Source organism: Agelaius tricolor, unplaced genomic scaffold (assembly GCF_023055355.1).
Source record: "Agelaius tricolor isolate 1412-34295 unplaced genomic scaffold, bAgeTri1.0.p SCAF_9, whole genome shotgun sequence".
Lineage (NCBI taxonomy): Eukaryota > Metazoa > Chordata > Aves > Passeriformes > Icteridae > Agelaius > Agelaius tricolor.
Genome location: NW_027269269.1, coordinates 44,647,991 through 44,662,992, shown reverse-complemented (window position 1 = coordinate 44,662,992; position 15,002 = coordinate 44,647,991). Strand labels below are relative to the sequence as shown.

The 15,002-nt window shown below is 40.9% G+C and overlaps 1 protein-coding gene across 1 annotated transcript; it reads right to left on the bottom strand.

Annotated features, from left to right (window-relative positions):
• Positions 1-208: 208 nt before the first annotated feature.
• On the bottom strand, positions 209-11,768 carry MAEL (maelstrom spermatogenic transposon silencer). Its single transcript, XM_071433919.1, has 13 exons — positions 11,637-11,768; positions 11,137-11,214; positions 10,267-10,278; positions 9,127-9,229; positions 7,099-7,254; positions 6,592-6,633; positions 5,861-5,988; positions 5,051-5,105; positions 4,577-4,718; positions 3,807-3,869; positions 3,048-3,180; positions 2,755-2,833; positions 209-2,034 (listed from the first exon to the last, which is right to left on the bottom strand). Exons 1-13 carry the CDS (start codon positions 11,766-11,768, stop codon positions 1,919-1,921), a joined length of 1,239 nt encoding a protein of 412 aa, XP_071290020.1. The 3' UTR covers positions 209-1,918.
• Between the last annotated feature and the right edge of the window lie 3,234 nt (positions 11,769-15,002).

Here is a 15,002-nt window from a genome sequence, read left to right as displayed (position 1 = left end):
GCCCACTGCCTACAGCATATAATTAGATCTTCACCATCTTATGTGCTATTTTAATTTACAGGTGGTAAGGTACAGATATGCCACAGAATCCTAATGGCATTTTCCCACTTCTGCTCATATTCTTTATCTCACTCTTGACATGCATTACATTAAGCTTAGTAAAAAAACGTTCTTAGGTTTATGTACTTAACACTGAATAAGTTTTAACAACAACTTTTAATAAATTCTCTCCTACATAAGAACTGAAACAAACTTTTATTCCAACAGTGAACTCTGGAAATACTTCAAAAACAATAGCTCTGTACACTATGAAATATCAATGCAGCAGTGGCTGTCAGTTAAGGAACCTGGACAAGTCTACACAAAAGCAGAAAAGCCTTTAGCACTACTTGATAGACACTGTCAGTCAGTTACAACATTCCCAGGTGCTTCATTGGTAAATTTCAGCCTTACAGCTTTAATGTCCCTTATTTGGTGAATATCAGCAGGTAGGACAGCAGCCTCCAAGGAAGGAAATACAGAATCAATTGAGGAAATTCAGTGATAAAGGTGAACAGCTGGGTAAGAATAGAAATGCTTCAGTGATCCTAAAACACTGGAAGAAAGGGTTCAACTGGCCTTATAGCAACTGTAACAGGTTTCCAACTAAACCAGCACTTGGCCTTTTCGGACACACTGATCAGCATGCTCAAATAAACCTCTTATTTTGGCTGCATTTTGGGTTTTGCTTGCATTTGTTTTGTTGTGTTTTTTCCTTATTCAAGGGAACAAACCACCTCGAGTTTCAGTACCTACCAAGGAATGAAATCTTCACAGAGTTAGTTGCTATGGAAATAGTATTTCAAAACTGGACATCTGTTGGTACAAAATCTAGGAACAACTTAACAAAATAAGCTCTTATTTCTCAGAATCACTTGCTTAGGAGATACATGGACTAAGCACAAGGCTCAGACAACCTTTTGGGGAGTAGTCCAAGCAGTACCTCCATAAAAAGGAACATCTAACTTCCCTAGAAAATGCCAAGATAGTGTCCTATTTTGTTATGTGCCCCCAAATAATTATGACTGGTATCTACCCAGCCTGAATAAACTCTTGTGAAATATATCAATTTGAATTTGATACTCTTTCCAAAAAAGACCATCAAAAGACCAAAACCAAACCAACCCCGTAACACCTACACTTCTCTTCAGTCTCTAAAGTTTGAGGGACATGCATTTCTTAAAATGAAAACTGATGCAAACAAAAAAAAATCTATGCAGTACTTGTCCCTGATGTATGTAATACAGCCTGTGCCTCTAAGAACATTAACAGATAGATAAATTTGCCACAGTATTTCTTTCAAGACATTTTACATAAAATGTGCTTTTTTGCCTTGAAAGACCACTCAAATTTTTCATGGCTAAAACTGATGTATTACAGCAAACTTTTGGGACTACTGACTTTTAATTAATTCCCCTAGGGCAGCCCCTCATACCTTCAATACTTTCTCCCCTGCATCAGTTTTGAAGCAAGACTGTTACACACAGTCCATCTTCCACATGCAGAAGATGGGAAGGCTATTAAAAAAAGAAATAAAGCAAAAAGTTTAAGTTGTTTACACACTGGTCACTAAAGAATTCTTCTAATTCAATTATATTGATTAATCAATCTCGAATTTGCACTCTATTCATTAAGAAATATAACTAGTACAGCATGCAGTTTTAAAGATGTGACTGTGAGGTCCCTTCGAAATAAGTCTTCCTGTAGATAATGAACAAGATTCTTTAAATCCACTCAATAGTTTTATCATTCAAACAAGAACTTCAACTGTCAAGGTTTGCACAGAAGATGAAAAACTGCAGTCTGGAGAAACTACTAGTTATCTTAGGGAAACAAAGAAAATTAGAATTTACAGCTGTCCTGGATGTGAAAGAGACTTTCAGTTACTGAAAGACTTGGATAGATCAGATGCACTTCTCAGCAATCGAATAACTCCTCTTCCTTGTACAGCACTTGTTCCACAAGGGGAGGTCTTCACACCACATGGAGAATCACCTAATAAATTAAATACAGTTTGCACATCAAATCAGCCTTTAAAGCTTGCATAAATTAATGGAATTGTTCTTCATGCTGTGGAGCTGAACCTATTCAACAGCTCTGATTAAAAAAGTCAGGCAGGTTGTGTCCTCCACAAACAGCAAGACCATAAGATCATGATTTCCAGGTGGAACAGAGTTTAACTCAGCATGGATCTTAGGCATAAGATATCAAGCTGCAAACTCAGAACTCTTATTTATTTTGCAAACCAATTCCTCTGAAGGTTAGCCACGAAATGCCCAAATGAACTGAGCTCAGAGGCCTTCTAGTAAAAAAAACCCCAAACCTTTCTGCAAGTAGAAACTTTAAAAGAGGAGTCTTTTAACTGAGTTGTGACACAACACTTGGAACAAGGACCAGCTCGGTCTGTACATGCAATGATTTAGGAACATGGAGAGTATTTTAAACATGGCCCTGCCTCAAAGCACCTGGGCATGGGAATGCCTTCAGGTAACAGAAAAGCATAAATCAGAGAGCAACATTTTTAAGAAAAATTGCATTTTAAGAGATGTTTCTGACCCTAAGATTCTGTCCAGTAAGAAGAGGCCAGCTCTTCCTTCTTGAGTCTCCAGTGTGTGAGCTGTGCACCACTTCCAGGCAACATCTAAGCCCAGAAATTTGAAAAAGTAACAACTGGATTAAGTTCCCACTAAAAAAATGTGGAAGCTTCAAACTCACAATTAGAAGGAACAAACTCTTGATCCTGTCTTGGAGAACCCCAAGGTTTGTTGCATCCAGGACTTTCAGCTTTCATTTTCTGTATGAAAATATAAATATTCAAAATAAGGTACATGTATCTGCTAACATGAAATATACACCACTATCCATCAAACCTATGGATCATGGTCAAAACCCTGCAAGTTCATCAGTCTGCCCAATATATGTCACAAAGGACAGCATCCAAAGACAAAACAGCTCATGTGAAATTGGCAACTGGAAATAAATCAGGGTATCAATTGAAAAAATCTGACCTGGGTATGTCCAGCATCCAGTTTTACAATCCTGGTATTTGTGCCTTGATCACAGTCAGAGTCTTGCAGAGGGAGGTGAGCTGCTGTTAGTGGGACTCCATACACACCAGCAAAGGATTTACTGATGCAGTAACTTGACCAAGAAAAAAAGGCAAACAAGAAAGGTCTGGCTAAAGGTTTGAATGCTGATGTGTGGAAGCACAGCATTTTATGTTCTTCAGCTGGCAAACAAAAGCAGCCAAAGCCTGAGATGCACAGAACAGATACCAGAGGGCAGAAGGACTTTCTGCCAGCATCCCTGCATCCTTCCAAGACCACCAGTCTGTTGTACAACTACACATGAAATGAAAACAAACTGCTTCCCCACGTTATCAAATGCAGCACTTAGAAGTGGGAAAAGCAACTTTTTTTTTTTTTTCAGGTCATAGCAGTCCATGATGAGTATTTTGAATGAAAACTATTTATTATTGCTTCTCTAAGTGCTACTACTGCTGCCATCAGAGACCATAAAGGGCATTTCCTCATTTCCAAACTATTTACTTTTCCTTTCTCCCCACCAAAAAGATTACAGAACCTTATGCATCTACATTCTATGTCAGGCAGCACAGAAGTTTCCAAAGTAGAGATATGCCAGAGCATAATGAGAATACCTCTGAAGTCAAACAGTGAATTCTAATGTAATTAACACTTTTCTCAGCATTGCAATGCTAACAAAATAAAAGCCATCATTCTGGAGTCAACTCCTCAAGCAATACTCACCCCATTTTCTTACAGGATGCCAGAGCACAGCAGATTATATCATTCTCCTCATGCCACTTGCACCTACATGAAATGAAGTTTAGGCTTATTTCAGAAGCACCTACATTGTTCATCAACAAGAACAGTCGGTCTGGCCAGATGAACAGGAACAAATATTAAAAATGGTATCTTTTTGTTGCAGAGATCATGCAGTACCTTTAAAATTTCACAGAGTTCAATAGCTTTGCCCTAAGTAGTTTATGCAGCGTTTAAAGGTCTGCTTATCATGAAATCTACTTCATGGTGAGGTGGGGGGCAGGGAGAAAAGAGAGCCCTAAGAGACAAATGGAATTTAAACCATTTGAACCATTTCAAGCTTCCCATTAATGTGAAATAGTTCCTCCTAGCATAAACACCCTCACTTTCCTCTCCAAACCTGTCTTTTAGAGTACATTCCTCCATCCTCCTTAAGCTCCCCCTCTAGAGTGAAGACACTCATGGGAACACAAAACCGCCTGGCTATAAAGACAAAGATGAACCCAATGGTTCTTAAAATCCATATTCCAACCAGACTTACAAGAATAATTGACATAGTTTTTAAAAATCTACTGAAATTTAAGATCATATTATTAGTTCTTCTCTTAAATTAGTAGCAGAGGAAGCACTAGAATCTATTTCTACTGCATAATCACCCAATATGCTCCTGCAGCACTGCAAGCAAGTATCACTTTTTGTACCAACACAGAAAATCTGAAAGCAGGCACATCTACACAAAGAACCACCCAACACACCTGGTATTACTGGAGAAATCCCACAGGCAGACATCCAGTTTTCTATACACCCAGACGTTGGATGGCTCCTTTTGGTATTTCTTCTGATACAGTTTCATTAGCAGGTCTTCTACTGCAAAAAGCTCCCAGTGGCTCCCAATGCCTACAGTTCAGTGAAAATCCAGGCCAGGAGAACAGGAGTCACTGGATATCCTGCTCAGCTCATTTCTCAGTCAGTCCCTGTTCACTGCCCAGCTCTTTATCACAGCACCAAAGCTCAAAGATATTCCACCAGTGGTTTTAATAAAACCTGGTTTCCTAGAAAGTGGTGGGACAAAGGAAGAGGAAGGAGCATGCAAAGGAGTTCTAGCTATCAGAACCAGCTTTTATGAAAACTTTTGAGACATGCTTTTCAGACAAATACAGCTGTCCATGATTACACAACCCTTATTTCTGGAAGGGGAAAAGGATGGACAAAAATTATCCATTCCCTACCTGTTATGCTGGCCATTCGACCAAGACACCAGTTAATTCGGAATCTGTCATTAGACTGGAGGAAAGAAGATTTCTTTGTCATCTCAAAGGAGTACAGTACAGAATTCTGACACTTCCATGACTTTTGTTCAGGTCTGGAAAAGCCACCTCCAAACCAAATTGTTTGTGGCACTGAATGCAATCCCCCTGACGACTATCTTGAAGAGGACCCAAATTTCATGCATATTTCTTCAGAGCCCTGTATTTATGGATGGAACCCAGTATCTTGTCCCTCCCTGCTTTTTAAGGATTAACATTAGGTTTGAACTGAATTGAAACATAATAGACCTGTTATGAAACTTAAACACCGCTGAATCCTAACATTTTGTTCTGTTGCCTGGAAAAATGAAACTTGAGCAAAAATTTAAGATACGTGTAATTCTTATGGGGAAAAGAGTCACGAAAACGTAAAAATATCCTTTCAAAAAAGCAGGATTTCTGACTATTATTGAGCACATCCAATTTAAGTCAAATCTTAGGAGCCCTTAACCAAAGTCATAACAATGTCAGAGAACAAAAGACCCTGTTCATCAGTAGATTAGAGCCAGAAGTGCAGGCTGAAAATAAAAAGGCAGAAAATTAGGTCTCTGCTTTATAAAAAGGTTGGCTTCTAGAGGCCGTTTCTTCCTGAAAGGAACTGGGACAGTCTGGAAAAAGTGTCTTTCCCCACTTAGTTTACTCTAAAACCTAATCAGTGCGCATGTATCTCTTGAGTCATCCAACAGGAGTGAAAGCAGAAGTGGAGATCCAGAGCTTTGACCTTGGCCATACCCTGCAGAAGAAGCGAGGCTGAGCACCCCCGGCTGGCTGGGCAAACTCAACGAGTTCCCGCAGGACAACGGCGTAACAAGAACGAGGAAGGTGAAATCCAGATATGGGGATCTTATGGGTTTCATCACCTAATGGAGGGGCAAGAGGGACAGGGGAAAAACAAATAAACAACAACAAAAAGCCACAAAATTGTGAGAAGTCCAGTTTCCTTAAGAGCTACAGTTCCCTCCTCCTTTTTACCTTTCTGTATACATATATATGCACACAAACACACACACTCCTCTCCACAGACAGGGTCTGTGTTTAAGCTACCAAAACCTTGCTTCTGTCAGCAGCTCTGGGCTGTGAGCAAACACACACTCCAGCCTCTTTTAAAAGGCCATTATCCAAGTATTAGACGTACACAGGCCAAGTTTGTTCCCTCTGTACACAAGGAGAGGAAGTGTCCTAATAGAAACAAACTGGAGTCTATAAACACTACTGAGAGTCACAAAGGAAACAGGCAGGCCAAGCCAGACACAACAATGGTGCAGGTATTTTAATTTTGTTAATATATGCCAAGCTGCTGAACATAACTTTTAAAGTAGTATCTTTGAGTTACCCTGTTGTTAATCAGCACTTCATGCTGAAGATACACACAGAGACTATCAAGACTTACAAAACATTTGGACAGAGGTCAGATAAGCTGTGTCTAAAACTGTACACCATTCTTTTTCTCCATTAATACTCACCAGCAGCCTGGCAGTGGTACCGAAAACCACGTGGTGGTACTTCTGCAAAAAAGAGGAGAAAGCACAATCATCATCCAACACCACCAACAACAGATCCTTAACTCAAAGTTCCATATGCAGAAAGGAACAGCAACTTCCCTTGTGGCCTTGTGAACATGCCACAACTATTTTTGGAAAAGTTATTTTCAGTTCAATACATTTTAAAGCACAAAGTGCATTGTGAGTGTGTTTAGGTCCAACTAAGAGAAGCATTCATTGACATGAAACATAAAGCACAAACATGTGCAAGTTCTCCTGCGTTTAGCCTACCCTCTTTGGAGTTACATGAAGTTCTGACACTAATTCTCTTCAGAAACAAGCTCAGGACTGCTCTGATATTTTAAGAAGTCTGACCATTTATAATCAAAGAAATAAACTTGTCTTAATACCAGAAGTGCAACCCTGGGCAGCAGTGACCCCAGAAAGCCTCCCTCTCACCCCAGTACTTCTGAGTTTCCTGGAACTCACCTGGATCTATGAAGTGGTGGAAATCAGCCAGGATGCCATCTTGCAGGGAGTACCTGACACACCCAATCTCACAGGGAAGGAAGCGCTGCTCGCAGTGGGGTGGCAGCTTCCCGTAGCTGTAAATGTCCAGGAAGTAGAAGATGTCTGCAACCATATCTAAAAGAAAAAGAACAAAACCATCTTCAGACAAGCCATCAGAGGTTACAGAAGCCATGCTGGTCTCCCCTCATCAAGGGAAAGCTTTGCTGAAATTTCTCCTGTGACTGAGTGAAGAGTAACAACCAAGCAAAACCCACAGCTCTTCCTCTGTATCCAAGATGACAACACTTATGTAGAATTCAGGCACATTGGACACCTTCCAGAGATCCTACTGTGTGTAGAGGTGGGGCAAAAGACCCAAAAAATACAAGCAACTAAACCCACATAACGTTAAGAGGCCTGCAATCCAACAGGAACTGTTGTTCTTTTTAAGGATAGGTCTCTTGGCTCTTTCATAAAATAAGGTTAGGGAAACACCAAATCAGTAGCTGCAAAACAGTCTCACAAGCTAAATTTGGCAGCTTACACCACTTAAACGAGTTGGTAGTAATCCTGTGGGGCAAGAAGATGAGAAGTCTGCTAATTAAAAGGATTGCTTTTCCACCAAATGAGCTCCCAAAGAAAGTGGCAAGAATACCCCACACAAATGTTAAGGAACAGATTTATCATTTACTAATTAAAAAGTATCCAACTATGACAAATATTTTACAATACACCTTAATCCTTCTCTTCATGACCGTCACAATGTCCTCAGTGAAGTTTAACACAGCTATTTAATCCTTACTCTTAACTACTGCCCCTCATCAAAAGAGTCCTACTTGCTCTACTAGAGATGTGTAACTGTCTTCACACATAAATAATTTTGTATGCTAGTCTTTAAGACATTTAACACCTGTTGCCCTAAGCCTGAAGGGCCATACTCCCTTATGTGGGTCTTAAACTGTACGAGCTCAGGGGTCACAGGAAAGACACCTCTCCTACCTTATGAGAAAATGGATACAGCTCCAGGGAACCATACAGAACTTGAACTGGGAAATATTAAGAGCAGCATCATGAAGTGTATCTCAATTATCCTTTATCATTATGCCTCTCATTCAGCTAAAAGATGACTTGTGCCAACTCAAGCCAGCCAGCATGATCAGCCCAATCAAATCTGCATCACAATGACAGGGGAGCATGACCCCTGGCACGGAGGGCACTAATAAGCATTTCACTTTTTATGGAGCTACTGTTTCTTGCTTCTCCCATAACCATGGCAACATGAAAACAGTTCAAGAGAGTGAAGTAAAAAGCTGGAGCTTTTTAGACTTAACCACACAGCTGATATGAACTGGCTTCTTGACTTACCTTGTAAGCACTACCTTTTTATTATTTTTCAGAATAATGTAATATTCATTGGGTAGAAGATTACAAATGTGTTCACTACCCAACTCAAATTGGAACAACCATTTGAAGACAGGGTACAGGTTAGAAAGGTTTAGTTTTTGAGAGTTCTTTCAATAAGGAAGCAAGTCAGGATGTTATAAAGTGCATATTCCCTCTTTTATTCTCCCAATTAGGCCAGGCCCTTGTTTTATTTAATACCTCTATCTTACCAATTTTGAACACTCATATCTAGCAATTCTTAACCCTTTGAAATCAATACAAGTATTCTTTTATGCTGAACTTGGATTATGCCTTGTCAATTCATAAATGTAGGACTTGAAAAATTACCTTTTCCTTAAAAACCTTGAAAAAACTGTTAAGAAACTGTTAGTGGCTATACTCCCATTGAGCTAAAAAACAGAGGATAGAATTGTTGGAGGTTGGGGGGAATGGTATTTTCCCTGATCTCCCTCTACCTTTTACAGCAGTAGCCCAGTAGTGTAAAATATCTGACACAGATGGCTTTCAGCAAAATGTAAACAGTCTTTGTACAGGTACCACTGAGAATATCCTCAAAGGGCAAACTCTCATCTACCAGGACCAACTGCTTTAAAATCACCATACCCTGATCATTCTTCCAAGACAGAGCAGAGGCATCTGGCAGAGGAGTAACACTGGGCATCTTTGTGGTCAGAGGAGCAGGAACTGGATCAGGCACCTTACAAGTCTGGAAAAGATGAGAAAGTTAAAAAAAAACCCCAACAACAACAAAAGTCTTCTTGCCCCAAATAAAGTCCTTCAGCTCCTTATATCAGAGGAAAATGCAATATCCACTAATAGCTGTGGTTAGGTGGCAAAGTTTTATATATAAAGTGCCTGTATACTTGCAGGCCAGGAAAGCAAGATTTGTCTTCAGTACCTTTGTCAACCCATTACTGCTTTGAAGAACTACAGCTCAACTTACAAAATGTGATACAAAGAAAAAAAGAAGTATTTTCTTAAATTCAACCTCTTGCCACAGGCAAAGAACTCTTCAAACTGGAATTTATAACTTTTCTCTGTAAGTTTTATGAAAAAAGCACCTTGCACATGTGTTAGTTGCTTTTGACTAGGAAAGAGGTTCATGAAAAGCTGATAAAGCCTTAAGGAAGTCATTGGATTGCTCTGAAAATCCATTCATGAACAATAAGCTTTTAATAGGACAGGAAAAGAAACCTGGCAGCCTTACAGCATCTGATCACTCAAACCCAAATTGGGAATAACATCCACACCCAGGCACATTGATTGCAGATAACCATCTCAGCCAAAGTTAATTATCAGTTTGAACTGTTTAAAACAAAATGAGGAATTATTCCCATCTAAGCAAGCTTTGGCCACCTCCAAAAGAGGAACATGGACTTTCACTACACAAAGTGACCGTGGCTGTGTGTGTACAAGGCTGGGATGAATAAAACAAGAGCACATAATCTCATATATCCATATTTCCCCTGATACAGTAAGGATGGTGAGCTTTACTCTGGTAAAGCAATTATTTGTTCCTCTCTCTGTTCACAATCTTCTAAAATGCTACAACTTGTGGAAGGAAACACAGAAGCCTCCATTTGTGACTTTCCTGCCGTTTCACTTAGTTCTCTCTGGCATATAAAAATGGAGTTCCATTAATTACACACACTCAGCCTGATACACAACACAAGGATGATCACATTTTAAACAGCTTTTTCCCAGACATGCAGGCCCCCAAAACCAGAAAATATTGCCTAACACCTCCCTTCTAGTCTAGACTAATTTAACTAATCCATTTTTACAAGTTACTGCAAACTACAATCATCCTGCCATTCTCTCTATCAGCATGTAAGTATTTTGAAGTCCTGGAATTTATCCCACCATTAATTCATAGTTCGCAGTCATTATCTAGTAACAGAGCATTAAGAAGTAAATGCAGTATTATCCATTTACTCAGAGGGTAAATGTGACTTTCTTTCCTTGGACACACAAGTTTTTACACTACCAACAAAGACTGAAATGAAATAAAATAAGCTGACACCTCACATAATTCAAACTCTTAAGTAACTCTGCTTCAGAGAACTGCTGGGAAAGGAAAAGAAACAGAAACAAACAAACGGGACAAACACCTTTTCAAGGCAGTAAATAGCAGAAATTATCTTATGTTTAGCACCATTTCAGACACAACCATACACACTCAACCCAACTACCTCCTTCTGTATTGTTCTCCACAACACTGTTACTACTCTCCCACATCCAACCAACCTAAAGATAATGGCAGGGTGTAATTATTCTATTTGTGCATAGGCCAAAACACTTCATTGACCTGTTCACTACACAACCCCTCCAGAACAAGCAAATCAGCTGCTTCTAAGACGTGCTTTCAGGCCATCGGACAAGAACTACCTAAACCAATGACACCCAAAAAGCAAAAGCAACATGAACCTATGGCAAGAAGTAACTACAATTTACAGTATAAATTAAAAAAAAATAAATAAAATTAAGTCAAGCACTGCAAAATACTGTTAAACATAAAGCTAGGGTGTTAGAGAACTACATTTTACTTGGTACAAGAGCCCAAAGGAACAGGCTGTGATGGTTCAAAGAGGTATCAAGTGTTTCCACCTTCACTGTCTTCTGAGAGCGTTTCTTGCTATTCCACGTACGAGCCTTCTCTGCATACATCGTCTTCTCTTCCTCTGTCAGGGACTTGAAGAAAAATCAGCTGTTACAAAAAGGTTTCTACCTTCTTCTCTACTTCCTTCTAGTAGTCCCACAAACCAACAAACTCCATGTGTAAGAAATCACTCCTGCCCTTCCAAAGGACATTACTGATGGCCGCCAAGACTAGCTCAAACACTCCCAGGCGCTTTTTTCCTAAAAACGCCATAAGCCTTTATTAGAAATACACAACAAGGCGAGGGCGAAGTACCTCCGAGTGAGGGCAAGCCACAAACAAGAGACGTCCTGGAACTCCTCCTGCCAGCCGGGGATGGCACCACCACCACCCCCACCCCACCCACGGCACACGAACCGGAGCAGTCCCCGCGCTGAGGGGAGGACGGCACAGCCACCTGAAATGGCGCCGAGCCCACCCTCCGCGAAAGGCCCCGCCGGCATTCCGCCCTCACCTCCCAAGCCTGGGAGCAGTGAGGGACGGCGTCCCCCACACAGGCCACGGACAGCCCGCGCCGCTCCAGCTCGGGCAGCTGGTCGTGCACGAACCACAGAAAGGCGCTGCGGTGGCCGCCGCGCCGAGCCATGGCCTCGCCGAAGCGCGCTACCCGCACGCGGTAGCGGCGCGGCCCCTCATGAGGGCGAGCGGGGCGGTGCCGGCGCGGGCCGCGGGCCGGGGCGGGGCGGCCATGACGAGGCGGCCATGGCGGCCTTCCAGCCCCGCCGGGCTTGGGCCGTGCTGCCCTGTTTGAGCTTCGCCTGCTCCTTTCCATTGCGAAAAATGCGTATTTTATAATTTGGCTTTTCGCAAATATTAAAATGAATAGTATATGTGCTGTGTTAGAAAGTGATGCTGTATTAATTCTCTTAAGTAGTGTGTTAAATGTAGTTTTCGTTGATAACAAAATGTTCAAATAGAAACTCTGCTATGTAGGATACTTTTTTTTTTTCCTAAAGAAAGGACTCGCGCCAGATAGCAGCCAAGGACACCTAAATCTCTCAGAGAAAGAGAATTTATTGCCCCATTATCAGGAGAAACGAACTTCTTCCTGCCTTGCTCAGGTAGGACAGCACCATTAGGATTATGAGGAAGAAGTTGACAATGACCAGACAGAATCCTGTGTTTGAATGGAATTTATGCATCATGTATGAGATGTATGAATATGCAACAGGTTATTGTTTTTAAGGGTTAATTCTCTGTTAATGTGTGTCCTTTTTCAGGCTTATGCTGCCCAAAAAAAAGGTACCCGGATGTCCATAACTCTGTGTTTCTATTGTCTCATATTGTCCTAATTCAAATTGTCCAAAATTTTTATTACTCGAATTATATTGCTATTTTTATAACCATTTTATTGCCATTAAACTTTTAAAATTTTAAAAACAAGTGATTGGCGTTTTTCACACCAGCGATAGAGTTATCAGTGGGACAGATAGTGGCCAGCAAGCCCCAAGGATCACAGAACCATGGAATGTGAACAGAACCGTGGAATGTGAAGGGGTTGGAGTGGCCTTAGAGATGATGTAGTTCCGGGGATGCCTTCTGCCAGAGCAGGTTGCTCAGAACTCCGTCCATCCTGGCCTTGAGCGCTTTCCAGGGATGGGCAACTTCCCTGGGCAACATGTTCCTGTGCCTCACCATCCTCACAGTAGGGAATTCCTTTCTAATACCCAGCCTAGATTTCCTGTCTTTCATAAAATAAAACGAGATGCTGTATGTCAGTAGAACCAGGTAAGTGGTTAGCACACCTTAGTCAAGGACATTCTGTGGCAAACAAGCTCTATGGATGAAGTAAATCAAAGTGTTGATGTATATATTGCCAACTTGGCAAAAGGTTTAAGGCCCATGCATCCTGCAGAATTCTAAAATCAGTGTTGGGAGAGACCTTTAAGATGAACCAGTCTAACTCAGCACTATCACTGTAACCCCTAAACCACAAAACCACATCATCCAGTGTCAGATCCAGGTGCCTCGTAAACATACCTGGATATATGTTAACTACCTTCATTGCAATATTAAAAATCACGCCTCCAGGTCAAAAAGATCCCTGTCTAGGTGAAGATCCTTCCCCTGAGCATGCATAGGAGTCTGGTGGGACTATGTAATTGTATGATAATTATTACCAATCGTACTTGGGAGGTTACTAACACAACATTTTTGTGTGTAAGTAATGGCATAGAAAGCCCAGTGGGCTGCGCTTGATTTATGAAATACCACCAGGCACCCAGGCTTCTGCAGCTCCAAAATAAGTAAATAATCAATGTCTCTATCAAGTGTGCAATTATTGGCCTATTGCAAACCACATAGATGAATCTGAATTTTGTGGATAACAACCTCACAGCAGGTCCTGATGAGAGTGTGGCATGGCTGCTCTTCTTATTTTTTTTTTTTTTTAATGTTCTTTGGGTGCTGAAGGATAAGAAATACCCAATGGGAACATGAGTTTGCACCAGGTTCAGGAAGGAGAAGGGGGGAAAGCAGAGATCAACTTCAGGGGAGAGCTGAAGTTTAGTTTTGAGATGTATGGCAGGAAAGTGGAGGAAGTGAGTGGGCACGTGTGCACTTGGAAGGGCAAACTCATTTATTAAAAATTATTTGGGAGCTTATGTTACACAAAACTGAGACTGCTGTTCAGACTCTTTTTTTGTGGTTTTGGGTTGCTTTTTGTGGTTGTTGGGGCTTTTTCCCTTCATCTATCTCGTTGACATGACTGACACTTCCTTCACTGAAATTGCATAGGGAACCACAGTTCAGATGAAATAAAAGCTGGAAATAATCTGATCTGCATCATCTTGATAAGTGGCACAGAGTTGCTTCCTGCCTTAAGCTTTCTACTGATCTCTCAAAAAATCAAATGATCTTCAATTGCCATAGCAAAAAAAATTAAACAAATAAAGAGAAGCTAGCAGGGCAATAATCACAGCAGGTCAATAATCACAATTGGCTTTAAAACAAAGTTTAATCAGTTTGCAGAAATCTGGTTGTCTGGAACAGAGGACCCTACATTTGACACCAGAAGGGTTACTGGAGTGGCAATACTGGCATAGGCCCTGATTAACTTCTGGCCTCATTTTCCTTGGCCAGGGCATGTGATGTCTCCCACATTCCTTGCTGTTCCCTGTCTTTTGGGGAATCTCCTTCTGCATCCATCTGCTTCTCATGCAGCCATCTTCAGTGGAGTTATCCAGTCTCCATGAAAATAAATGGTGCAGCACTGACATGGAAGAGGCTTTGCAATTCTCCATCCCAGAATCCTCTTGAATTTGCTATAAACTTAGACATGAGGATAAAAACAGCGATGAAACACATCTATGCATTTCCAAATCACTGGAAAAATCTGCCTCTTTTCCTCAATCTAGCCACTTTTTTTCATCTTTGGGTAAGTCTGCTCAGCTCTAAAGGAGGTTCAGCCTTAAACCTTTGACTTAGCTGATTATATTTGTCAATGCTGGAACTGCTGAAGGGTAAACTCAGACCAGAATGCTCTTGCATCTCCCTGGTGGCTGGTTTCTCTGAGGGTTAAAAAATGCTGGCTCATTCTAGAGGCAGTTCTGTCCTGCTCAAATATTGAGAAACAGTTTGGTTTGTGTTCCACTTAGGAAATTTGCTGTTAAACATACAGGAGGAGTCAATCACATTGTTAAAAATGTAGAAAATCATTATGTAACCTCAAGGTAAGCATTTTTAAAGTCACTTTTACTGCTGTGGAAAATAATTTATATTCCAGTCTAGCTCCAGATACATTAATGCTAAGTCTCTGAGGAAAGACTGCAAGAAATGACTTGTATCTTGTAAATATAAACATCCGCACAGAGCCTAGTTC

Excerpts from the sequence above, each read along its gene's own strand:
- MAEL (XM_071433919.1), bottom strand. The coding sequence starts at position 11,768 with ATGGCTCGGCGCGGCGGCCACCGCAGCGCCTTTCTGTGGTTCGTGCAC. Across the intron at positions 5,989-6,591 it reads GTACCACTGCCAGGCTGCTG|GTGATGAAACCCATAAGATC; the intron begins GTGAGTATTAAT and ends CCCCTCCATTAG. Across the intron at positions 3,181-3,806 it reads GCATCCTGTAAGAAAATGGG|TTACTGCATCAGTAAATCCT; the intron begins GTGAGTATTGCT and ends TTCTTGGTCAAG.